The sequence below is a fragment of the Camelus bactrianus genome, chromosome 8 (assembly GCF_048773025.1).
Source record: "Camelus bactrianus isolate YW-2024 breed Bactrian camel chromosome 8, ASM4877302v1, whole genome shotgun sequence".
NCBI classification, from domain to species: domain Eukaryota; kingdom Metazoa; phylum Chordata; class Mammalia; order Artiodactyla; family Camelidae; genus Camelus; species Camelus bactrianus.
Window position 1 is genome coordinate 44,751,772 of NC_133546.1, and position 27,062 is coordinate 44,778,833.

The 27,062-nt window shown below is 40.4% G+C and overlaps 1 protein-coding gene across 12 annotated transcripts in view; it reads right to left on the minus strand.

Annotated features, from left to right (window-relative positions):
- The window catches only part of LOC105077107 (coiled-coil domain-containing protein 162), a 152,727-nt gene that overhangs the window by 92,193 nt on the left and 33,472 nt on the right, over positions 1 to 27,062 (minus strand). For 11 of the 12 annotated variants that reach the window (XM_074368501.1, XM_074368502.1, XM_074368500.1 and 8 more), the window contains 7 exons: positions 26,490 to 26,591; positions 24,536 to 24,697; positions 15,782 to 15,894; positions 15,275 to 15,410; positions 14,816 to 15,019; positions 4,664 to 4,856; positions 2,676 to 2,803 (listed from right to left, as the gene is read on the minus strand). In XM_074368501.1, coding sequence (XP_074224602.1) covers positions 2,676 to 2,803; positions 4,664 to 4,856; positions 14,816 to 15,019; positions 15,275 to 15,410; positions 15,782 to 15,894; positions 24,536 to 24,697; positions 26,490 to 26,591 — 1,038 coding nt within the window. Of the gene's footprint in view, positions 1 to 2,675; positions 2,804 to 4,663; positions 4,857 to 14,815; positions 15,020 to 15,274; positions 15,411 to 15,781; positions 15,895 to 24,535; positions 24,698 to 26,489; positions 26,592 to 27,062 lie in introns of those variants that run through there. The other variant, XM_074368510.1, reaches the window with a different exon arrangement.

The following is a 27,062-nucleotide window of genomic DNA, read 5'->3' on the forward strand; positions in this document are numbered from 1 at the left end:
ATTGCCAGATTTAGCAAACAAAAATATAGGTCATCTAGTTAAATTTGAACTGCTGATAAACAACTGACACTTTTTTAGTATATCACAAATATTTTACCTGGCAACCCTAGCTGTTGAGAAGGAAAATGTGGCTCTTTAAATTGACAAGCCTTTTTGCAAGCTTTGGCCTCCACCTCAAGAAGCTCTCAGATGGCCCTTTGCATAATTTTATTATGATTTTTTTCCCAACATGGGTAGGACTGTGATCTTTCCACCTCGTGGGTTCTATTTATTATCTGTTTGCTAACTGGCCCATTTCCATTTAAACTGTGGGCTGGTATTTGTCTAAGAAGTCTCTCTAGCCTTGTCAGATGTCACCTGTGTGTGCCAAGGGCCAACTCTCAGGCAAAATAATATGTGGTACTCACTGACTGTAGGTATCAAATATTGGAGGAAATAGAAAAATAGCCAGAATGAATAATCTCAAACCCTACTGTTTATATTCTTTTTACCTCAACCTTTTTTTTTTACTTCTTGGATTTAAAAAACTTTTAAAAACAGTATTTTAGGTCAAATGAAAGTGCAAAACAGAAAATCAATGTTGGACACAACTTGTCATAGACTTCTTTTCTTTTCTTTTCTTTTTTTTTCCAGTGCTCTGAACACATTCAAATTGCCCTGAAAATGTGTCCTCTAGTGGCTGTGGAGAGAATTAGCAGTTTGGTATAAATGTCACTTAGGAGCTGGTACAGCTGATGCCTGGTTTCTCTGAGCCTCTTAATCCACCTAAATTCACACCAGCTCTATTTTTATGAGCCTCTTACATAATATGGTTACTTTAAAGATTTAAGACAACCCAGTGTGTTCGAGCAATTCTTAACTCCAGTGATTCCAATAAATTTAACAATCTAAAACAGCTGAGGACACTTGGCAGTAGAATCAGTACTGGGGGAAATCAATTGTACTGTAGATAAAAATCTGGTTTATCCATTAAAAATGGGCTCTTTCAACAATTTCTGATTTAGAAGGCCACATTTTCCAGTTTTGGCACAGATAGCTTAGTTTCTATAGAGAACTTATTCTCAGGGTAGAAAGGAGGGAGATATTTTCAGTGATTGTTTTAAGTTAAAACAATTTCATATCCCTTAGAAGAAACTAGTGGACAGCCCTGGTGGCTTAGCGCAGAATGAACCCTAGGCCAAAGTGAGGAGAAACTGGTTTGTTTTTCATTACTCTCTGGACTTCTATTCTTCCCTAGTCATGCCTGGGGCCTCCACTGGGGGCCTAGAAGAACTGAAAGTGGAGGTGGAGAGAGTACAGGAAAGGGGAGTTGTTTAAAACACATGCCTGGACCAAAAACTTGTGGAATTTGAGGATTCTGTCTTATATTTAATGCATCCTCTCCAGTTTCTACACTGGGAGCCTAATTATCTGATTTACTCAGTTGATCACAGTATGGTTCTAATTGGCAGATCAAGGCTGCAGATGCAAACTCTAGAGGTCAGTTACCTTTGAAAAGAGGAACCATTTTCAAAGCCCAAGACTTGTACACTTTAAGTCCAGCCAGTTGTTTTCAAAAACTGGGTGACCTATAACTCCGTGAATAACAGACCAGTGAGTAGATGAAATGGTAAACCATCTATTCTACCAGAAAAACAGTTCAGAGAAAACACTGCCACTTCCCCATCTTCTGACCACATCACAATGCACTGTAACGTGGCTTCCACCTCCACTACTCTTCTGAGAGAGTCCTACAAAGCTGGCAATGACCTCCTGAGGGCTGAGCCCACTGTCTGGTTTTTAGGACTCACCTTTCTTGATGTTTCACTCTACTCCATGCTAGTAACCATCCTTTCCTAATTAAAATGTTTTTTGTCCCGTGGGCTTTCCTAACACTATCCCTCCTTTTTTTCCCTGAAGTCTCTTTGGCTACTTCTTCTTGCTCCTCTCATGGATTCTTGTTTCATGACCTTTCCCGTAAATGTAAGTGTCCCCCAGGGACCCATTTCAGGCATCTCTGGCTTTTCCTAGTCATTTTGATTCATTACTATGGTTCAGCCTCGATGTTCATACCTCAGCTCATACCTGCTCCTGAGCCTACAAAACATTCACACCTGGGTTTTAGCAAACTCTCCTCATACGCCTTGTGTCCTAGTCTCAATCCTACCTTCCCATCTAAAGACACCCCTCTTCCTTCATTCTGTTTCGGTCAATAGCCTCCTCCCTGACCCTGAGGAAGTGATTTTAATTCCACCCTCATTCTCTCACTCTGACATCCAGTCTGCAAATCCTGCCATTTGCTTTCACCCACTCATATGTGGCACACATTTCTAAGGTTGGTCAGTTTGTCTGTGTTTAGCAAAGTGAAGCTTCCCTGACAGAACAATGAACATGAGAGGAATCATCATTCTTTCTCGCTAAAAGCATATGTGTTATAAAGGGTCCTACATTATACAGCCCTCTAACTAATCATACCTATAAGATTAAGTTGTATCCTTCACATTTGATTTTTTTATAACAAAAAAAACACAATAAAGAACATAAAATGTATTACTCACATCCTTACAACTAGCTGAGATTATCTGAAGAATTATTATTTTTATTAGGAGCTGCCTTAAAAGACCCACTGGGTTTTAAAAAATACTGGGTTTTATTTAGAATATTTAACAGATGTTTTGTTTTCTAGGCAAAAATACCTGGCGCTTGTTTTCTAGAAGAGTTGCTTCCCAAGTCCACATGTCGTACAGCACAGCACATCTGTCCACACCTGCATGGGCCCATCCACAGTCATGGCCAGTATTGGAGTTGATGCCCACTTTGTGGCCTAGGAGAGAAGTGGATGAGAATGACCAGAGACAGGCCTCTCTACGAAGTTATTCTAGTAGAAAAGCTCCTCTCAGATTGTCAGCTCCACTTCAGGAATGAAAACGCTGAATCAGTAACTGGGATTCCAGAGAATCAGCTAATGAGCCTTGGGCAAGACGAGGCCCTAAGTTCTTACTTGTTGACTTCTAAGTCAACAGAGGTTTTTGTCTTGACTTCTTAATATTAAATTTAAAGACTAATTTAAGGTAGAGTGCATGCTTAGCATGCACGAGGTCCTGGGTTCAATCTCCTGCACCTCCTCCAAATATATATTAATATATAAGCCTAACTACCTCTGCCTCATAAAACAAAACAATACAAAAAGACTAATTTAAAAAATATAACCAAAATTTCAGTTAACATGAAATATTTACTAAAATGTCTTGAAATCTATCATTTAAAGGCAAAACAAACATCTCTTCTTCTGTAAAAATAGGTCCCTGGTGATTAAACAACAAACCTGCTATATAAATGGATGCTAGCCAAGTCAAAAAATTTCAGGGAAATTTCTAAGATATTCCTTAGGTATGGTAATTACTAACTTAAATCAATAAGTGAAATCATTGCCACTATTCAGCTAAAATATTTTCCCACTATATTAATGGAAATTTTCACTGTCAGCATTATTATTGCTTAAAATTTTAAGTGATCAGTTTTCAGGTGCTGGAGTTGAGTTTAATAATTATGGTATATGATGGTACTGAACAAGAGAAAACTGGTCAGGAATTTCTCTAGCAGCAGTTGGGAAATCTTTTCACAATGGATGATCATGTATGTCCTCCCTAGCTCAGTGAGAGATGCTCATGGGGCTAAGTGACTGCTAAGTGTTTCAATCAAAGTAAATTCTTAGCAGCTGGAAAGAGTCACGTCATACTGTAAATTAGTATCAGCAGAAATGATGCATTGGTATATAGGATGACTAGTAAAGATAAAAGCTAACAGCTGAAATTAAATGCCCTGCAATGTTGGATGCCTTCACTATATCCCATGATTCAGATCCCCAGTGGTCTGTGGCAAAGAGAACAAAGAGTTCAATCCAATATTAAATTAATTCTGTCTGGGATCTGAGAAGTTAATTGTCAAACATTCTTAGGGCAGCATTTTATAACAGTATGAACATGAATTATCCTTAATTAAAGTCTTCATATGTTACAAAATAGCACAAACCCTTGCTAAATTTTCCTTCAGGTGTTGCATTGTGTTTAGAAACTCTTAAGTTCTTTCCAATGCAATGTGAATGCTGTCATATTATTCCTAAAGGAATATTCTTACCTCACCTATTTCTAAAATTGGATAAATGTTAGTGATGCCCAAAGGAAGGGAGAATACAGGTTATGGGTTATTTGATTGCCCTGAGTAATGATTTCTCCTTCTGGGACTTGTCTGCTATTTTCCTAGCCAGGTCTTCTTGCATCCTGGTGGTTTTCTGTTAGGAATTCAGGAATATCTATGCTTCTAACTGCAGTTTCCCCAAGGTCAATCACTGTTTTTGTCACTTTGATCATTAATTTCACTTGCTTACTTTCTGTCCCTGAGGGCCCTGCACTCAATGGTGAAGCAGGAATGCTAATGGGCAACAAGCCTAAACAACAGTAAGAACTGTAACCAAGTCACAGTCTCCAAAAAATGAGGGACTTGAGCTGGAAACAAATCTTTTTCCAAAAAAGTGGTGTGTACTGGGGAGGTGTATGTATGTGCTTAGTGAATTCCCAGATACTATGGGATATGCATTTATATTTTGAGGTGGGAGGTGTTAAATAGAGCCCTTAGTGTTTTTTGTTTGTTTGGCTGGTTGATTTTTAAGAACCTCACTTCTGACCTTTTTCTTTCTCAATGTAATGGCTGGCCAGCAGCAGCAGCTCTGTCTCTAGTTCCTTCAGATCACTCAGGGCTTCATCATACACGACATACACTCCTTGCTGGTCCTGGGTGTGGACGCAGCCAGCAACCATGCAGTAGTAGTCATCCTGGTTCTCTACTTCTGAGAACTCCATGAACTGGACACTCTGAGCCTGGTGAAAGAAAGCCAAGCCTGGAAGTTACCGGAAGAGGGAGAGATCTATTTGTCAGCCCAAATGGACCGAACAGCAGACTTCTGCTCCCACACAGCAGGCTGTCGGCGTGGAGCTGTAGACATGATGACTGTATAAAGAGCTATCTATATGTACAGAAAAAGATATTAGCAAAGAATGTCGGCAGGGAAGGGTAGTTCCTGAGGTAGATAACCAGCTGATTAAGGTTTTCTGATTAACTCAGGATTATCTGGATAAATGTGGGCAATAGAGCCAAGTGTAAAAGTGATCTCTGAAGTCAGAGTGCCTGTGTTCAGATCCAGCCTCTGCCAGGATCTCAACTTGGGCAAGTTATGCAGCGATTTGTAGTTTCCAATTCCTTATCTGTAACATGGGGGCAGTGAAAACACCCTAACAGTTGTTGTAGGGAATATGACACTGCATATGAGGCGCTTGAGATCTAGAAACATTAGCTGTTAAAAATATTTGTTTTAATCTTATAAATACTTCTAAAGTGCATTAACACAATGTCAAGTCTTAGTAATACTCTGGGTTGAATAGTGTGTCCCCCCCAAATTCACGTCCACCTGAAACCTGTGAATATGCCCTTATTTGGAAACAGAGCCTTTGCAGATATACACAAGCTAAGATGAGGTCATATTGGATTAAGGTGGGCCCTAATCTAATGACTGGTGTTCTTATAAAAAGAGGAAAATTTGGAGACAGATACAAAGGGGAGAAGGGCACGTGAAGGCAGAGGCAGAGACTGGAGTGATGCATCTATAAGCCAAGGAACACCAAGGATTGCTGGCAACTACCAGAAGCCAGAAGAGGCAAGGAAGGATCTTCCTCTGGAGCATTCAGAGAGGGCACAGCCTTGCTGACACCCTGAGTTTGGATTTGTTGTCTCCAGAACTGTCAGAGAATAAATTTCTTTCCCAGTGGTTGTGAGCCACTCACTTTGTGGAGCTTTGTTGTGGCAGCCCCAGGAAACTAATACAAGTAATTTGAATATTCCAACCATAATTTTATTTTACTTTTTGGATGACTGAGGACCTATTGCTTCCCAAGAGTCATTCTTACTAGTTATTCTAGTAATAATTCTCAGAATTTCAAACTTCTCCACCCTCTCAAGCCTCTGAATTCACTTCCCCTCTCACCGGCCCCAGTGCCCAGCCTCCCTCAGTCTCCACAGAAGCCCTTCCATTTCCCCACTCACACACAAACACCACTGCTGCCCCTCCTCTCCTGCCTCCTCAGAACTGTAGGGGCTGATTCCACTCCCCTTCTCTAAAAGCCATTCCCTCCCACTCTGAAGCATATCCTCCCCTTGGACATTCAACTCATCTCAACCAGAGATTTCCCAGTTGACACTGAAACATCTCACAGCTGCTCACTTTAAGATATCCTCACACCCTTCCCCAGGCTCCACCTTGTCTCTCCTCCTTCTCACAGTCCATCTTCCTCAAATGTTCTCTGTACTCACTGTCTGCGTCTCCTCACCACCTGCTCCTCGCCCATTCCCATCGGGCTCCTGTCTCCATCCAGCCACCCCAACCACTTTCACTAAGACCAACAGTCCTTGCTCCACTTCCAGCAGACTGTGTTGAGTCATTTTACACAACCTCTCAGGAGCATCTGACAGTGTAGCACTCCCGGCTTCCTGACTCACCCTCTGCCCTGGTCTTCCAGAACTCCATATTCTCCTTGTTCTCACCAACTTTCCAGCCCTTTCTTCTCTATCAGATCATTACATGGTGGTCTCACTAAATCCCCGGTCCTAGAACCTCATCTTTCCCTCCTATAATCCTTTCTTAGGAGATAGTACAATTTCACAGCTGAAATTACCCTCTTTAAAACCATTTGCTCCCCAATTTATATCTCCAATCCAGATTTCCTAGAGCTTTAGACCCATTTAGCATCTGTTCCTGGGCATCTCAAAGGCCCCTCAGATTTAACATGCTCAAATCACGTGATCTTTCCCCACAAACCCAGGCCACCTCCAGCTGCCCCATTTTAGTAAATAGCACCACCACCCATCCACTTCCTCTAGCATGAATCATTCCTGACATCTCTTTCTGACTCAGCCTACACATCCAGTCTATCACCAAGTCTTGTTGATTTTACTTCCTATCTCTCAAATCCACCCACTTGCCTGCATTTCCACCCACCACTGTAGTCCGAGCTGTTATTATCATGCACTAGAACTAGTTTAGGAGCTTCTAAACTGGTCTAGCCTCTTAATTGGTCTATCCACATCCCCAGTAGTGCCAAGGCTGAGAAACCTTGGGCTGGTTTCATTTCGTATCACTTTCCACCTGGATCACTGTGTCCCGCCAACTCATGTCTTCTTTTGATTTCTTGTGGGTGCCATGTTCTCCCTGGCCACAGGTCCTTTGCACAGTCTATTCCCTTCAGTGGAAAGGTCTCCCTCCACCCTTCATCTTCCAACCTCAGCTCAATCACCACGTTTGCAGGGAACTCCCCCTTGGTCTCCCTATGGCACCAAGTATCACTCTTTTGAGGTACTTATTGAAGTAACTGTTTTATATTTATTGTGTAATTATTGATCAATATTTGTTTCACTCATTGGATTTATAAGTACTACTAGGGTAAGGAATATGTCTGTTTTTGTTTATTATTGTGTCCTCAGTGCTTAGAAAAAAATAAAATCAATTGTTTCAGATTTTTGGACATAGATTTCTTTTATGCTATGATTTTATGATCCTTACTTATACCTTTAATATATACCAGTCAGAAATCCTGTGTTTTGCCCTCATGGATTCTCATGTCATTCAGCCTAATAAATGCATTCTTAATGTGGGTGATAATGTCTAGGTTAAAAAATATTTCTTGGAGGGCAAAAAAAACTTACTCTTTTTATGTATAAAGCACAAATATACAGATTGTACATAAACAGATACATGGCATATCACTAGTATTACATTTCTTTGGGGATGAGATTAGGGGGAAAAGTCTAAAAAAACTCCTTGTGTGAGGAGGACTTTTTGAAAAATGAAAAATAAGGTTAAGAAACATTGGCCTAGTTTTTTATATTATATAAAATATAAATTTATATATTTTAAATGATAAAATACACACAATATTTATGTCTTAGCCATTGTTAAGTATACAGATCAGTGGCATTAAGTTCATTCACACTGTTGTGCAAGCATCACCTTCATCCATCCAGAACACTTTTCATCTTGCAAAAGTGAACCTCTGTCCCATTAAACAATAACTCTCCATACCCTTCCCCAACCCCTGGCTACCACCACTCTACTTATTGTCGAATGATTTTGACTACTCCAGCAATTCATATATGTGGAATCATACAGTATTTGTCCATTTGTGCTAGCTTATTTCACTTAGCAGAATGTCCTGAAGGTTCATGCATGTTGTAGCATGTGTCTGAGTTTTTCCTTCCTTTTTAGGGCTGAATAATATATCACTGTATGTATATATCATATTTGTCCATCCATCAGTGGATACTTGAGTTGCTTCCAGCTTTTAGCTATTGTGAATAATGCTGTTATGAATATATGCATACAAGTATCTCTTAGAATCCCTGCTTTCAATTCTTTTGGGTATATACCCAGAAGTAGAATTGCTGGATCATATGACAATTCTATTTTTAATTTTTGAGGACCAACCATACTGTTTTACATAAGCAGCTGCACCATTTTACATTCCCATCAAGAGTACACAAGAGTACAGTATAGTACACAAGAGTTCCTTGCAAAAGTGATGACTGAACTGGGGTTGGAAGATGAAGGGGCTTTAACTAGGCAAAGAATATACAATTTCTCCACATCCTCACTAACATTAGTTATTTCATATAAATATATATACATATATATACACACACACATATATTTCATATATGTGATATTTTTAAAGAATAAAAGTCTGATTTTCTTAGTTGTTATATTTGTGAGTCATTTAAACTGTGGAATCAATGGCTCCCAATCATTTATCCTCCATCTATTCATCATTGTAACATAAAAACTTTGCTAAGTTAAGTAATCAGTTCTTGGATAGAAGACATTTATCTATAAATTTTAAGCAATCATTATATCCTGGCTCTCAGTAGACTTGTCAATTGGTTTGTGTATGTGGCATTGCCTATTGTATAACAGGAAGCCCTCTGGAACCTTCACAAACAGGGCAGATAATCATCTACTCGGATGGTTAACTGTATATGTTGGAAAGGTAGAGGGGCGGTACTCTGTGGGTCCTTTCAATTCTCTGGCTCTATAATTCATTTTTATGTGCTGTTATAAGTACAGCAGATGATGAAATAATCTCCCTGAAGACTCCTCTTTAATGAACTGCTCATTCAATTATAAATTCTTAATGATTCAAGCAGGAACTTTGAAATCTTCTAATAAGTAAAACTATGAGCATTTCTAAATAATAGCTAGGGTTCATAATCTTCCATCAGAAGGATATTTCATAGTTAAACATTTCTCTAGTCAGTGGTTGTTTTGGTTTATTTTGCTTTGTACTATTCCTTAGATATAAAACTTTCCAATAATTAGGAGCTTCATTTGACTAGGAGTTCCAAAAGTGAATGTATTATTTTTTAATGAAATGATAGGCACCATTAGAAAACAGAAAAGATGCTAAGAAAATGAGATGTCACATATACAAAAATTAAACAGCTTGCTTAGATTTATAAACTAGCATGTTGGCTTCTGTTGGCATTTAGCTCCTGTGACCTGTTATGCAAAATGAGCTATCCTCTGAGGTAGAAAGGGACAACTTAATGTGATATGCTTTAGCCACTTTACTGGAAAAGACCTTTCTTTCCCAGTGTTCTTGTACAGGGGAATTTTATAGGACTTTAAAGAAATGGCTACTGGATTAAGTTCTGGTGCTGACGGAAAGCAGTAACAGTGTCCGGACACCGACTGTAATGCCATTGTCTATTTAAATGGTCTTTTTTTTTTTCCACTTTCCCCACGCTCACCTCATTGTTTGAGCCCTTTATATAGCCAGACATACGACTTCCCCTTCTCTCCCTGAGCTTCTGTGTCTGAAATGTATGCTTCTGTCCGTGGGAGATGAACTTTGAAGACCAGATGGCCAAATTACCTCATGCAGGGTTATAATATTTCCTTTTCATTTTAATTTCTTCCACAGCCATGTGGAAGTCCTTCCTTCTAACGTTTTTGTGGTGTAGAGAGTTGATCCTTCAATATTATTCTTGCAGGATTGGCAGGAAAAGGAAGGAAATAATTACCTGTTTGGCTAAGGTATAATCTGATCTTTGAGATGATTCATATGTTTTTAAGTCTGCAAATTAACTGATGCCAGCATAACTATTTGAGTACAGCGACTATAGGAAAATTGGTGGCCTATCATTAATTCTTTTCACTCTATTAGTTTCTGCCATCACTTTTTAATAAAAATTTTAAGCCTCTTAGCAATGTAGACAATACTTCTCTGACTATCTTGCCTTTTGTTAAATCATCTTTGCATTAATTTCAAATAATAATAGCCCAGTCTAAGAATTCATCAAACTTTATTGGTGAATGATTCAATCTACTGGATATAATCTTTTAAATCTTTGAAAAAGAAAATAAAAATCTTTTAGTCTCTGCCTCACCTGCAGAGTATAATGCTTTATCATACCTATTTTTCTGCTTTTGAAAAGCATGACATACTTTGCACAACACTTTCATGTACATTGTCTTTTTGTGATCTCACAATCATTCTGCTATGGACAGAGCCTTTCTTTTGTCCAGTAAACATTTATTAGGTACCTACTACTTGAAAGATATATATCCAACTCTCTGCTTCCTTTTGGCATCTGAACATCTAGTAATCATGTCAAAACGTCCATGCCCTTAACCAAGATCCTGATCTTCCCAACAAACCTGCTCCAACCACATCTTAGATGACGGCAACTCTAAACTTCAGATGCTCAGGCCCAAACTTTGGAATCAACCTTGACTTCCCCCTAGCCCCTCTCTCTCACATTCCACATCCTAACTGCCTGGAAATCATACCGGCTGTACCTTCAAAATACATATCTAGAACCTGACCATTTCTAATCATGTTATCTTCTCAGACACACTGTCTCTAGTTTGATTAGTGCAATAGCCTCCCAACTAACCTCTGCTCAGCCCTTCAGTCCATTCTTAACACAGCAGCATGGATGTAAAAATGGAAGTCAAATCACATCACTCTCCTGCTCAAAACTCTCCCAGGGCTCCCCTTCTCACTCAAAGTCCTCAAAATGATCCACAAGGCCCTACAGAACTGGCTCCCCACCCTCCAGTCTCTTTAAACTCATTTCCTGACAAGTTCCCCCTCATTCATTCTAGCTGCACTGAACCCCTTGCTGTTCCTGCAACATTGCTACACAGGGTTCTGCCTCATGGCCTTTGCACTGGCTCTCCCCTTTGCCTGGCACTTTTCTCCCGGTCAGTCATGTCGTTTGCTTCCTGATTTCCTTCAGGTCTTTACTCAGATAGAACCTTCTCAGGAACGCCTTCCCCGATCACCCCACTTACACCTGCAATATCCCATCACCAACTCTCTATTGCCCTTTCCTTCTAAATTTTTGTCCATAGTGTTTATCGCCATCTTTACTTGTCCAAAAAGGCTAGGTTATTCTGTGATAAACAACCTCAAACTCCATAGCCTACCCTTAAAATTATTTTCTCACTCAGGCAGAGCCCACTGCAGGGCTAGTTGATTTCTAGGCCTCTTCTAGCAGTGACCAAGGAATCCAGGATATTTCTACTTTGTGGCTTAACATGTGCCTTCCACTGGCCGCAGCAGGGGAAGAGAGCTGGAGGGTTATGGACCAGTTCTTACGTGCTTTGGACTAGAAGTGACACGTCATTAATGCTCAGAGCCCACTGACACCTCCCAGCTGCAAGGGCCTACGACGTCTGGGGCAGCTTTGGTGCCAAACCATGTCTCATTCTATATGTGTTATTTATTTATTAACTGTCTGTCTCTTTCCACTGAATAGTCCCATGATAGCAGGGATTTGTGACAGTTTTGTTACTGCTGTATTCACAGTGCTTAGTATATACCCCCAGTGTCAGAACATTGGTGGGATGAATGAATGAGAGAATGAACAATGAATGACAGGCTCACAGCGTGTGGGAGTAGATAAGCCAACAGTCTAGCATGGAGTGAGCTGAGTGCTGTGGTGGAGACAGACAGGTCACAGGGAGAAGCACCCAGCTCTGCCCAGAGATATAAGAAAGACTTCTCAGAGAGGTAATATTTGAATGAAAACTTGAATAGAGCAGGCCTTTACTAAGGAAAGAGGAGGTGAGGGACAGAAGGGCCATTGTGAACAAGACCCTGAGGTGTGAACAGCTCCGCTCATTCAGAGGAGGACCAGGCCCAGCACCATGAGAATGAAGGTACAGGGGCAGTGGAGGGAAATGAGTTCTGGGAGGCTGACAGCAGCCAGCTTGTGCCCAGCCTTGTAAACTTTACCAAGGAGCTTGGACTTTATCTTCTGAAAAACAGGAAATTCCTGAAGACCTCAAGCAAGGGAATAAATGTGATTACATCTGGGCAAAGGTCCTGAGAAATTTACAAAGCAATGAGGAGTGCCATTGTCTTACTTAAAATTCTCTGTTCCTCTCCAACCTTGCAGTTAGTCCCACATCCTGAGGAGAGCCTCTGCTTTCACGGTCTGGCCAGCTTTTTTTCTGCAGCCTCATCTCCCACTGCTTGCTCACAACAGCCTCTGCTACTAGCATGTCAAGTCCAGGCCGATCCTGAACACACCATGAGATGTCAGGCCTGTGTGCCTGAGGAGACACGCTCAAAGTCCAACAGCCAGGAGAAGCCTGCTGTCTCTCATTCTGGGGCTCTTTCTACTCTGCCATGTGCCTCAAGGACATGGCAGAGTGTCTGTGATAGGCTGTAGGTGCTTCCCTTACTGGTATTGTCACTGGGCAAACATGTGTTAACACTAGCCCAAGATTTTCCTCGTGATCAAACACACTGGGCCTAGGGAAGGGGTCTCCACCTTAGGGGCTTCTTCAATGTCAGCTCCCCAGGCTGGTGAGCCCAGTGATCTTGCTCCCAGTAGCCTCAGCCCTGGGCCTGGTGGGATCAGCCCAACAAATCAGCATCTGTGCCTTCCATCCCATACACAGGATGGACTTTCTAGATTAAATCCTGACAAGGCCACATACAGGGAGTACAGCTAAACCACGTGGTCCTATTTTAAAGTCTCTGAAGGAAGGCCACTTCCTTAAGTTTCTCACACTAAAGTAGTAGCTGCTGGCAGCTTCTAAGGAAGCAGTTATTCCTGTCATTTATGAGAGCACGGGAAAGAAATGCTGCATTACCCTTGAAATCTCTTCTTACGATCAATGGGGCAGGATAGGATTTGTCCCCCCTCTCCTCCTTCATTCATTCTCTTCCTCCCACTTCACCCCACCTCCAATCCAGGACAAACAAACTGGGAGAGTGGCTCAGTGGTAAGAAGAATCTTTCTTTAATCCATTAGCAAATAACACACTACAGCTGTGATATGAGAAAGGCAGGATATTAGCAAGAGAAAGATGCGTTTGTTTCCTAGGTGTGCTTGTTTCGAAAGCACCCTAGCCCTCCTGTCCAGCTTCACTGAGGGGCATACTAACTGGACTTGACTAACTATGAGCTAGGACCACGGGAGAGGGACAGAGGGGTAAAAGGGGAGTCTGTGTACACTAAAGAGGTGGGAGGGGGTACTTGCTAGGGAACGAGACCAAAAAGAGAGTCTCCCTGATACTCAGTGAAAGTTGGATTCTAGGAGACTAGGTAGGAAAAATAAGAAAATGTTTTTCAATATCTAGAGCTGAACTGTTCAACACAGTAGCCTCTAATCACATGTGGCTATTGAGCACTTGAAGTGTGGCTTGTTTGAGTTGAGATGTGCTATACATATAAGCTACATATTAGATTTTGAAGATTTAGTATGAAAAAATGTACACTATCTTACCAATGATTTCTTTGTATTGATTACATGATATTTTGGATACATTGGGTTAAATAAATTGCATTATTGGAATTAATTTCACATTTCTTTATACTTTTTCAAATGTGGCTACTAGAAAATCTTAAGTTATGTAGATGGCTTGTGTTAGATTTCTCTTGGACAGCACTACTCTACACTACACATTAGCGACAGTTGATAGTAAGATTTCATACCTTTATGAAATGACAATCATAAGTCAGGAGTGATACAAGCTTAAAATATAACTTATTTGGTAGCTAAGTAGATTTTATTTTTCAACATTTGTCAACTAACGCATTTTTTAAGAAGATAAAATTCATATTAAATCTTACCTTCAGGAATGAACTTTCTAGAGTTAAGATGAAAATACAACAAGAGTGTCTACAATATTCCAAGAAAATATATGCATTTTCAACTTTATTTCCAAAGAGAGGGATTTAATATGAATTTTGTAGAGTGTAGAAAGATGTATTAAAGAGATAATAAAAGATCAAGGGACAAGCAGGGTTTTGGAAGGAGGGATTTTTATGTTCAGCTTTATCAAAATTTTTTCTACCCTTGTTTTTTAATCTGTTTTTACATTTGGGGCTTGAAAAAACAGGAAAGAGGCAAAAAAGTACCACTAGCAATGTCAAGGAGGGTCTCTGTAAGGACATGTGGTTCTCAGGATAACAGAAAGGGCCCCTCCTGCTCTGTTGACTATAAAGTCCGCAAACCCGCAGCTAAAACGCCTTCCTTCCTGCTGTGGCCTCCAGGGCCGAGTACTTGCTGCCTGTGTCCTGCTCTCAAGTGGACTCTGCATTTTATTGTGGTTTAAAAGCCATTTCCCTTTTCACCACAATGTTTCAAAAAACCTATTTCCCTAGAAACTCCCACCTGTTACTTCATCATGTTACCTGATTCCAGGCGCTGAGACGAAGGTGGCTTGGAAGACAGGAGAATCAAAGGAAGAAAAAAACCGTAGCAGAATCCTCACCTTGTGCTCGGCAGATGTCCCATGGACATAGTGGTGAGCGCCTAGGCCTTGTGAGGTACCCGTGCCTCCTTTCACTGTATTTACCCAGGAACTATCTTCTGTGGTGGGGACCAGGCTCCCTGCAACCAAGGTAAGGCCTGAAGTGTTGATTGTCAGTGTTCGCTCAATGGATCTGAAATAGTTCAGAATTCCTAAGCAGATGCGCTGAAACAAAGAAAGAACAGGGTCAAGACCCAGCCCTTCGCCAATCCACCACACAGAGTAAAAATTACGGGGGCTCCGGAGGCTGCAGGTCAGCTCCACTGCTGGGAAGGAAGCACAGTACCTCCAGAAGGTCTGCCTTCACGGGAAAATCAACACAAAGAGCAAAGTGTGAAAATGCATCACTGCTGGAGTCTCAGGAAAGACCCCCTTCCAGACAACCAAACAATTCAGGTTTGTGCTGGGCCATCCTCATACCTGCAGCTCCCTGATCCGCAGGTGGCGCAGATACAGAAAGGACAAGTAGGTCCCTCTCGCCAGGACAGGGTCCCCGCCACCGGGCCCAGGCAGGTCGTCCAAGCCCAGCAGTTGTAGCGCTACTGCGCAGCTGTACCTTCAGCGGGCCAGAAAAACAGAACAAACACCTTTTGCTTCAAAGTGATTCAGAAAATTCATATATACCACACCGAAGTTGTTTTCTTTAACTTCAGGGAGTTTTGTAATAGCTACTCTTTTAAAATACACTGGAATGAAAATAATGACTCTCTATGTATAAACAGAAAAAGAAATTTCTCTGAGCAATCACTCTCATTAAAAACCCAGGCCTAGAGGTTTTAGTTATCTGACCTGCTGTAACAATCTTGCTTTTACTTCAGCTTCATTTTTGATGTTTAACATGTAACCTACATATTAATCAATCACTCAATTTTCCCCACAGTGTTTAATCCATTTCCTTGAGTCGCCAGTAAAATGAGTTAATTTTACCCTGTCTCTCTCTTCTGTTTGACAGGCTCATCAGCACATTGGCTAAGATTTATTTGTGCCGGGTCATTTTCATTTCCTTCCACTGAAGGGTCATCTTCCTTCACATTTTCATTCTAGCGAAAAAGTAGCATTAGTAGGATTGCATGAACATTTGCAGTATTATTAACAAAATCATAGTCAGGTCATCACAAAATTAAATCTCATGATCCAAGGCACATTTAGATGAACAAGTAGAAGAGCATCTTGATCCATTTGAACCTGATGTGTGAAAACCTGAATTTCTAAAATGAATTAAAGGTCACTGTTTTTACTATTATTTAGTCTTTGTTTTACAAAACTATTCAGAACTTTTAAATACCAGCCATTACCACTCCGCCTCCCCTTTTACATGATTCATTCTATTAAAGGTTGATACGTACATTTGTAGATGTTTGGAACCTTGAAACTCTCACATCTAGTCTTGTCCCAGGCTGAGAGAGATCAGTGGATTAAACGCCTTTTTCTACTTTTTAGCAATATAATTTAATCATTTAAAGTCTTAATCCTGTTTTCACATTTATAAAATAGTGTGAAATTGGGAAATAAGCTGTTGTGAGAATTAAATGATAAAATGTGTATAAAGCTCTGTGGCTGGCACCTCATAGGTGCTCAGCACATGCTAGTTGTCTCCTGGCCAGGGATGGTAGTCATCAGTCAGGATGTAGGATCTATCACAAAATTCATGTTTTATGCTTATTTCCTCAGTTATCTTTCCTAACATGGAGAAGGATGAGGTCATGCACCCAGGGCCCTAAGGAAAACTGTGAAGAAGGTGATAAGGATGTCTGGTCCTGCCCCCACCCTCTGGGCAGCCCCTTTTTCGGTCACCCTCTCTGCCCATCCCTGGGCATACAACCCATTTCCATAAGATGTGCTCTTTCTTAGTGGCACTGATCCGCATGGAAATACTGAGTGTCAATGGCTTAGCTGGGTTACTTGTGTTTAACAGCAGTTCTCAGAATTCCAACAAATACTTATGGCAGAAACTGTTGGTTATTCTCCCATATTCGTTTTCCTCTTTTCCCACAGTACTTGAATATTTATCCTGGCACATGACCACCCAGATAAAGATCACATGTCCCAGCCTCTCTTGTAGCTAGGTGGAGCTATATGACTAATGGCCAATGGAATTGAAGTGAAATGCCACGTAGCAGCTTCCAGGAATTGCCCTGATGTGGCAGCTTCCCCTTCCCCATTTTCCATCCTGCTGCCTGATGAATGTGTCAGCTGGAACTCCACCTCAGACCAGGTGTTGACCTCAGGTATGGAAGCCACATTTGTTGGAACTTCAGGATGGAAGCAGTGTGGGTACCTGAAGACTCCGTGAAGCAGAGTCATCCCACCAGCTCTGTACTTCCTACCCTGGATGTTAATATGAGGGAGAAAGAGAAATTTCCATCTCCTTTAATCCTCTGTTATTTTGTGTTTAACCATGACCAACAACCAAACCTAATCTTAACTAACAAAGTTCCCAAGACTAAAGAGAGACTACCAGCTTTTATGACAGGCAGTGGGGAAGAAAATTTTGGACAGGGATATTAGAAAGAGTAGGGAAGAGAGAAAGTTGTCTAACTGGGTATCATTAAGTGGCTTCCCATTCTGCCTGTGGGCAGAGGTAGCTCCTTTCTGTTCTGGGTGAGAATGTACATCAGTATATTTCTGTGTAAACAACCCACAGACTGGAAAAGACCCTAGGAGGTGATGTGGTGCAGTCCTGTTCCTTAATACAGAAACACCAGATCATTATTCCAAAGTAAAGAGAATCTGTTATTTTAAAAAAAAAATCTATAGGAAAGTATATACCCCATGAGGGTAGCTGAATTTTGGTAATTTCTATTTGACCCAGAATTTGGGGTGAGAGGGGCTCTACTGAAGCCTTTTGCCTCCTGGGCTTACAGCGCTTTTGTGTTGCAGTTCAGCAGTGCCCGATGTGGCTCCAGAGGGCAGGCTCAGAGCCACAGCTTTTCTCTGATGGGATTGTGACTTTTTCAGCTGCTTCTTAAATTACCCAGAATTACATAGGAAGGAATAGAAAGTGATGTTAAGTTACAGTGAAAGACACTTTAAAGGAATGACTGAACAAACCACAAAAATATTGTTGGACCAGCAGATTGCCAGGAAGAGAGGAAGGGGGCACAGCAGGTTAGGGTGAGTCAAGGAAGAGAGCCCAGCATCCTCCGGGAAACCTGAACCAACCACAGCCCACAGAAGCAAACCGCTTGGGAAACACCAAGAGTCCATGAGTGTATTCCCCTAAGAGAGCCGGACACAGTGCAGGTAAGCCAAGGACTGACGAGAAACCAGAGTGTCAACACCACCTGTGTTCATTCTCTCTTCCTAGGTAAGTAAATCCTTTGACATTTATTCTACTTTGTGGCTGATTCTCTGCCAGAATGGCTGAGTTCATGCATTTTGACAGTTCTGAGATTTCCACTGATTGTAAATCTCATTTTCTTCTGGAAAATTGACAGGGGCAGTGGAGTGGGAGGTAGGGTGGAGGGAATAATTAGAGGAAGAGTAAGCCTATTATGTATTCCCCATCCCCCTAAATGTCTCTACAGCTTACTGGTGTATATCCACAGAATAAAAAGACTAGAAGGATATATGTTAACAATACTGTTGTTACATCTGGGTGATAGAATAATGGGTGATGTTAATATTCTCCCTTGAACTTTTCTCTATTTCCCAAATTTTCTGATAAATACATGTTATTATGGTTATCAGAAGATGTTTGGTTTTTAAATGTTCTATTGAATTTGATGAAGAAAACCAGGAAAAAGGTGTTTCATGATTCCGGAACTTCTTGCACACTGGCGCTACCACATCCAACACCACACCATGTATTCACTATATCGCACTATCTCTGGGTGGAGGGAGCAGTCACATAGACATAGGGTGTCCCCATCTTCCCTCCTTGATGTGACCAGTGAAGCAGAAGCAGAAGTAGAGACAAAGGATATAGTGTTTTCTGCCACTTCACCACTCCAAAGTTAAAGAACGGTGATCAATTTAAGCCACATCTTTAGAAATATGATGATTTTTACTGTCCATACATAGCTGTTTTCATAAACAGGTGTTTTCTTAGAGAATGGCATTGGAGACAATAACAGGTTCGGGAGGATCCACACAGGGCTAGCTGGTCCTTCTGATTGGGAATACAGTTAAATTATTTTTATGTTTTTTTAAAAGAATATCCAAAAATGCAATCCATCTGGATCAGAATTATCTCTTTCAAGTTATACATTGTAGTCAATTAATAATTATAAGAAAATGAGGTATGTTTTTCTTTATCCCCCAAACCCAGATCTTTGAGTTAATCTGGAGTTAGAACTGTGTTTAAAGGAAAGAGTGGCCAGCCTTCAATGCTAATGATAAATAAAAGGCCAATTCAAACTGTGACAGAAACATTACAGACATTATCAATGTTGAGACAAACATATTCAGTATTAAAATGGATGTGGGAAAACAGGTTCTCTCATAAGTTTCTGGATAAGGAAAAATGCTATTACCACTTTGGCAGAATCTATGAAAAATTTAAAGTGCACATTCTATGATTCGGAAAATCCGCTTCTAAATATCTACACTAAAGAAACACACCTATGTAGAAGAAGGCATATACAAGAAAGTTCAATAGCCATGGTTTCTAATGGGGGAAAAATATGGCAACAAATATCCACAAAGGGGTGGCTGTGTGACCTGTAGTACACGATAAATAACACAGCCACTGAAAAGGACAGCTGAGACAGATCTCTAAGACATATTTGCTGGGTGAAAAAAGCAAGTTGCAGGAAGATATCCATAGGATATGACAGACAGTTCATATAGAAAACTAAAATGCAAAATTATACTATGTATATACAAATATTATTTTTAATGGGGACATATGTATGGATGTCAATGCACTGAAATGGCTTGAAGCAATAACAGTGCTTACCTCTGAGGTAGTGGAATAGGGGGGACCAGTATTAGAGTTCCCATTAGTTCAAGTTAAAGCATTAATATCTAGTTATTACTTCCGTAGCTTAAAATTAATTTTTTATAAAGCTCCTTACAGAGAAAAATGGTATCTTTACAGTGGAGAAACTCGGCAAACACCACTAGCTTAACCACATGATCAAGATTAACATCCCCGGTGACGTCATGTTGGGAGCATCTGCCCCTGATCTGATGTGACAAGAAGAGCACTTTACCTCTGGGGTGCTCTTACCCCAAACCTATCACCCCAGTGTAACCACTGGAAAAACATCAAAGTCAGATTAGGAAATGTTCTATAGGTTACTCCTAGAGACTGCCAAGGTCACAATAAACAAGGAAAGACTAAGAAACTGGCACAGACCCAAGGAGTCTAGGGAGACGTGACAGTTAAATAGTGTGGTACCCTGGGAATGCTTTGTACTGGGAACTCTCTATACTATCTTTGCAACTTTTCTGTAAATCTAAAACTATTCAAAAATAAAACATATAGTTTTTTAAAAAAAACTCCCTAAAGAAAGGTTGCTGGTGCATAGTATTCATTAAGAATTGATCAGAAACTGTTCTGAAGTTGCATTACAGTTAGTTCTAGCATTCTCTCAGGGCTGTCAAAATGAACAGTCCTCTGAGGTTTGTTTTCCTTCATGCGAAGGCCCTTAAGAAAGCTCTTTTTCATGGGATATGGGTTGTCAACTTCAGAATCAGGATGCTGACCGACATACACATGCTAAAATTCATACTTGAATGCTATGTGCTTGCAAAATAGTTACAGAGCTTTAAAATTCATACCCACATTCCTGTGACTCCTCCCAGTTGCTACATTTTACTTAATCTTAATCTCATCTGACCAGTATTCAACATTCAGAATGTCAACACACTACCATTGGTGCCCTGATACTGTATAAAGTGCCTCCTGACCAAACCAGAAATACTGGAGGAATAACACTCACAGGAAAATGTGAAGGAAGGTGGAAAACTATTGGTTGTTGCCTCAGGATCTCCTCCCTTAAACCCTGTGCTATTTTCTGTTCCCTCCTTGGAAAGCTCTCCTCCAGCCTGTTTGCACAGCTGATGCCCTCTCATTCATCAAATTTCAGCTCAGATGCCCCTTACTCTGAAAGATCATGGCTGGTCTCTCTACCAGAGGGTGCTCCTCCCACCCCACTGCCTTCTGCTCCTTAGTTTTCCTCACAGCACCTGCACATTAGAGATGTAGGTTTACTTCTTTATTCACGAGTTTATTGCATGTTTCCTTCCCCAAGCCCAGCACAATTCCTGGCACAAAGACAGCACCCATGCAATAATCACTGAATGAATGGATGGGAAACTGGAAAACTTGTATGACATTAATGTGTTTGGTAATTGGTAATTTGTGTGTGTTAAATACACCCCACCCCATGCTCCACCTCTAGAATCTGTAGGTATTCTAAGTCTTTTTAGGGTCTATTTGCCATAAATCAGCTTGAAAATACAGTGCTCACATTTTCTCCCTTTGGTCAATTCCAAGAACAACATTTACAAGTCAGTATCTAGCCAGAGTAAGTGGTTTTCTTTCTTTCTTTTCTTTTCTTTTTTTTTAAATGTCTTTTTAGACACCTGCACCCCAATGTTCATAGCAGCACTATTTACAATAGCCAAGACATGGAAATAGCCTAAATGCCCATCAACAGATGACTGGATAAAGAAGATGTGGTATATTTATACAATGGAATACTATTCAGCCATAAAAACCAACAACATAACACCATTTGCAGCAACATGGATGTTCCTGGAGAATGTCATTCTAAGTGAAGGAAGCCAGAAAGAGTAAGAAAAATACCATATGAGATCACTCATATGTGGAATCTAAAAAAAAAAGAACATAAATACAAAACAGAAACAGACTCATAGACATAGAATACAAACTCGTGGTTGTCAAGGGTGGGGGTGGGAAGGGACAGACTGGGAGTTCAAAATTTGTAGATACTGACAGGTATATATAGAATAGATAAACAAGATTATACAGTATAGCACAAGGAAATATATACAAGATCTTGTGGTAGCTCACAGCAAAAAAAATGTGACAATGAATATATATATGTTCATGTATAACTGAAAAATTGTTCTCTGCACTGGAATTTGACACAACATTGTAAAATTACTATAACTCAATAAAAAATGTTTAAAAAATAAAATAAAATAAAATGTCTTTTTAACATTCGGTCAACTATATTCAGAACAGACTTTGGTGAAAGCTCAGACTGCATTTTATCAGTACCCTGACCTTCCACCTCCTTGGCACATGGAGGGAAGCAGCAGCAGAGAACAGCAAGGAGTGTTCTCTCCACTGCGCAGCTGGGCTTCTGACGCTGTGACTTGAACTTAGTGTTTTCTGCCTCTCAACACTCCCGAGTCACCACTCCTGTTCTTGCTGTGCACCTTCTGTTTTTCGCCGGCATGCTGGTCCCACAGAGGTAACCTCCTTTGTCCCCTAAGCGAACATGGGCACTGCTACAACTCTGTCACCTGGTGGCCCAGCCACACCCTCACCCACACACATCATCACTTCTCCATGATTTCCGACATGAAGCTCTTCATCTCTGACTCCATATTCCTTTGCCTCCTACCCTTCTCTCACTCATATTTACCTCCTTTCACCCCAATCTGGTCCCCAAGAGTTTAGTTCCCCCCACGCTCTCAGCCAAGGAGGAGAACAGATTTATGGTGATGGCCCTCAGATATTAATACCAGAACTTCATCAGCATCAACAGGTAGACTGTCCAGGATCCTAGGAGCAGAGATCTTGTTCAGAGATACCTGGGCTGACTCTGCCTTCACCCACTTCCCTTCTTCTCTACTCCCTGTCTCCTCCCCCTCAAATCTGGATCAAAAAGAAGAGCCAGACATTTTTAACTGTCCCCTTGTTAGTATAAGGTCTTCTTTAATAGTGACATATACCTCAGTGCAAAATGGCAATGGAATAGGAAAACTGTGGCTATTTTCTCAGCTCTGGCAGGATATTAGCTGAGGAGAGGGTGTCACTGGTAGCTGCGTGCACTGTCGGGGAGTTCAGGGGCCAGGCAGAGCCATACTACGATATGCTGCATCTGCTTCTGATCTGTGTGGCCAACTCATTTTCCATTAGATTCTCTAGATTCTTATGTACACAGATTGAAAAGATATAGAAGGTGTATATGTGTGTGTGTGTGTATGAACACACGTACTTGCCTCACATGTGCTTGCTTCCAGCCAATCTGTAACCCATCACTTCAGGTTTTACTTTCCCCCATACCCACCCTGGGATGGTGGACCATGGCACTGCTTCTCTCTCCAGCATTTTACTAAACTTCTCTATACTTTTGACTTTATGTATAATTTTTAGTTACTCTACAATGATCTTTAGGGGTAAAAGTAATAGAATTATTATACAGACAGGCTTATTACAAATTCATGCCCTCCTACTTCGACTGGGCCCTCTGAGCTACATAGTCACTCTTACATTCTTTCCTCATTGGTGGTCCTTTGTCTTCCCCAGAGTGATACCCCTCTTCACAGGTCACTCTCACCTTCTACCTCACTCACAGAACCTTGTCCTCCTCTCTCTAAAACAGCCAGGGCCATTCAGAAGCTCCTTTATCTCACTTTTTGCACCTGAAAATTCTACGCACCTCATTCACCTCGAGGGAAGTTGATGCCAATCTCCCTTTCTCAAAATTATTCCTCTATCTGGTTTCTTTATCCCATTCCCTCCTCTTTCTCCAGGGTCATCTGTTTTTCACATTACTCTTTTATATCTTTCATCTCTTTTTTTCTGCACTGCTCTTTCTTCTCAGACTATAAACACACCAAGTCTTCTCATCTTAAATAAGTAAATGAAACAAAAGTCTCCCCTTAGCAACAAAGAAACGATAGCAGACTGTAGCTTCAAAAACTTACAGTTCCATTGTAAAGACAAGTATCCACTAGCTTTGTGTAGAAACTTCCTTTCATTTCCAAATTCCATGCCTATCCTATGGAGTAACTGCCTAACTGGCTTCCCTGCCTCCAATCTCTCCCTCTTTCAATCCAACTAACACCTTGCTGCCACATGCATCCTCCTAAAATACAGCAGTGTGTGTGTGTGTGTGTGTGTGTGTGTGTGTGTGTGTGTGTGTGTGACTTCCCTTACAGGATCAAGCACAAATTCTTTAGCCTGGAATTATAAGCATTCATAACCTGCCTCTCCTCCCTGCTAAAAAAACTTTCTTCACTTGATTTCCACATGAATCTTCCACTCAACCCAACTGGACTTGAACATGTCATGTGCAGTACCTCCTCTGCATCCCTCCTGGAATAGGCTCCCTGCTTCTCACTCCACCACCACTTCCCTAAGCCCTGTGCTTCCTACAAGCGCAGCTCAATTTCCTCCTCCTTCAAGAGGCTTCCCCCAATAGAACCAACTCTTTGGGGACTGCCGTCCCTCAAACACACAATATTTAACATCTGAGATAAATGAGTTCATTTGGTGTTCAGCACTAGAGTTTGGCACTTAGCATTGGCATTTATTGGCTGAGTATAAGTCCCTGCAGCAAGAACATATTATATTACACCTTTTTATATCCCTCTTTTTAATTAGCATTTAATTTTGTTATAATAAAAACAAATCTGGCTAGGTATACAGCTTTGGAGAGAGGGTCTCTAAAAACTAACAAAGTAAATTTCTAAGGTCTATAACAGATAAAGAGTTGAACAGAAAAGCATATTGGTTATTTTTTCCTATTATACCTGGTAGAGGTTGATGTTGCTATAAATGCTCTCCCAGATTTGGTCGTAGTTGCCCTGATGCAAACCCTGGGAAGCCACAAATGTTGCACGAGATGAAGCCAGTGAGACTGTCTTTGCAGCATGATCTTGGAGCACTTGCATTACTCGCTCAGGGTTGGAAATCTCAAGTAGAACAGAGAGGAGAAGCAATGGTTGGAAGAAGGGTCATTTCTCTCTTTTCAGCAAGAATTAGGTCATGTACACACAAATAAGAAAAAAGTCCCAGGTGGGATTTAACTTAATTAAAAAATAAAATCTAGCTCAAACATCATGATTCCCTTAGGTGTGTTCATCCATTCAACACTGTATAAGTATTCAAATATACACAGCAGCTTATTTTAAATCCTGTGACAACCTTCTAAACACAATAGCAGGTGGCCCTGCACACAGAATGAGGAGTTATTGTTTAATGGGTAAAGAGTTTCCATTTGACGAATGTAAAGAGTCCTGGGGGTGAATGGTGGTGATGGCTCGCACAACAGCATGGATGTACTTAATACCACTGAACTGTACACTTAAAAATGGTTAAAATGATAAATTTCATCTTATGTATATTCTACCACAATTTTAAAAGAGAGAGAATGAGGAAAAGAATATCATATAAAGAGATCCTATGTACCCCTGACTCCATTTCCCCCAGTGTTAATATCTTGCAAAACTATAGAATAGTATAACAACCTGGATATTGACGTCGATACAGTCAAGATATAGAACAGACTTATCACTACAAGGACCCTTCATGTTGCCCTTTTATAGTTTCACTCCCTTCCCTCCCCTACCAGTCTCTCAAACCCCTGGAATCTATGAATCAGTTCTCCATTTCTATACTTTCGTCATTTCAAGAGTGTTGTATAAATGGACTCATACAGTCTTTATTGGATTGACTTTTTTCACTCATGCAGTTCTCTGGAGATTCATCCAGGTTCTTGGACATACCACTAGTTTGTTCCTTTTTATAGCTAATTGGTATTTCATGGTATGGATATACTACTGTTCGTTTATTCACCCACTGAAGGATATCTGGATTGTTTCTAGTTTTGGGCTATTGTGAATAAAACTGATATAAGTGTTCATGAAAAAAAGGGAGGACAACAAATTTCTACTGAATAGCACAGGGAACCATATTCAATATCTTGTAGTAACTTACGGTGAAAAAGAATATGAAAACAAATATGTATGTTCCTATATAACTGAAGTATTGTGCTGTACACCAGAAATTGATACAACATTGTAAATTGACTATACTTCAATAAAATATATATATGGGGAAGGAAATCTGGTCACATGTTACAACATGGATGAACCTTGACAACATTACCCTGAGTGAAATAAGCCAGTTACAAAAATACAAATACTGTATGATTCTACTTATATGAGATATCTAAGAGCAGTCTAAGTCAGAAACAGAAAGTAGAATGGTGATTGCTAGGGACAGGGAGGAGGAGGAAACAGCAAGTTATTTAATAGGTATAGAGTTTCAGTTTTGTAAGATGAAACAGTTCTGGAGATTTGTCTCACAACAATGTGAATATACTAAACACTACTGAACTGTACCCTTAAAAACGGTTAAGATGATAAATTTTATGCTATGTGGATTTTTTTAAACCACAATAAAAATAAGATAATTTAGTCTAACATTTTACTCTCACAGATGAGGAAACTAAAACTCAAGGAAGTTCTATGATTAGCCCAGTATCACACAGAGACAGTGCTAAAGCTGAACTCAAATCCTGCTCTTTTGACAACTGTTACTCTCTGAAAGCTAACAGAATTATAAAAGTTTGGCAATTAGATTTAGAAGTTCCAAATAAAGCCTTCATAGTGAATCCATGGCTAACGTTTTTTAAAAGGAGATAAAAATTCAATTTTCTGAGAACAGAATTTTATCTACAAGAGAACATGGATTCTTTTTTACCTTCAAAATTTTTGCTTGGAGATGCATTAATACATCTATTCTTCTCCGTTCTTTCAGTTTGGTCAAAAGCTTCTTTTGCCAAGGATCACATTTTGGCTTAATCTAGTGGACAAACATGTTTACACAAAGTTACAACATAACAGGATGGTTCTCAATAAAAGTTGCAAGCAAAGAGATTCAAGGACCTGTTGAAATGGGACCTGGCCTCGGTGCTAGGAAGTTTGTTAGAGCATGTGAAGTCTTGGAAAGGGTCTGTGTGGGCTCATAGATGCGTGTAGGGAGATGGCAGCAGTAGTTCCTGTTGGTACCTGGCCTGTTAAGAAGCAGTAGCTCCATCTGTGATGAAACACCACCACCCATTGGCAGAAAGGACCCTAAATCCATCAGTACTTGGCATTGCACTTCATTTATAGGGCAGGAGAAGTTTGCCCACAAAGACTCTTTGAGGCTCCAGGTGTAAAACTTCATCTTTAATATTAACAAGTTATATTTCAAAAATTAGTTCTACAGTTATTAATACATTAACATACTGATAACACTCAAATTTATATCTAGCTCTAAGCTCCAGCCTGT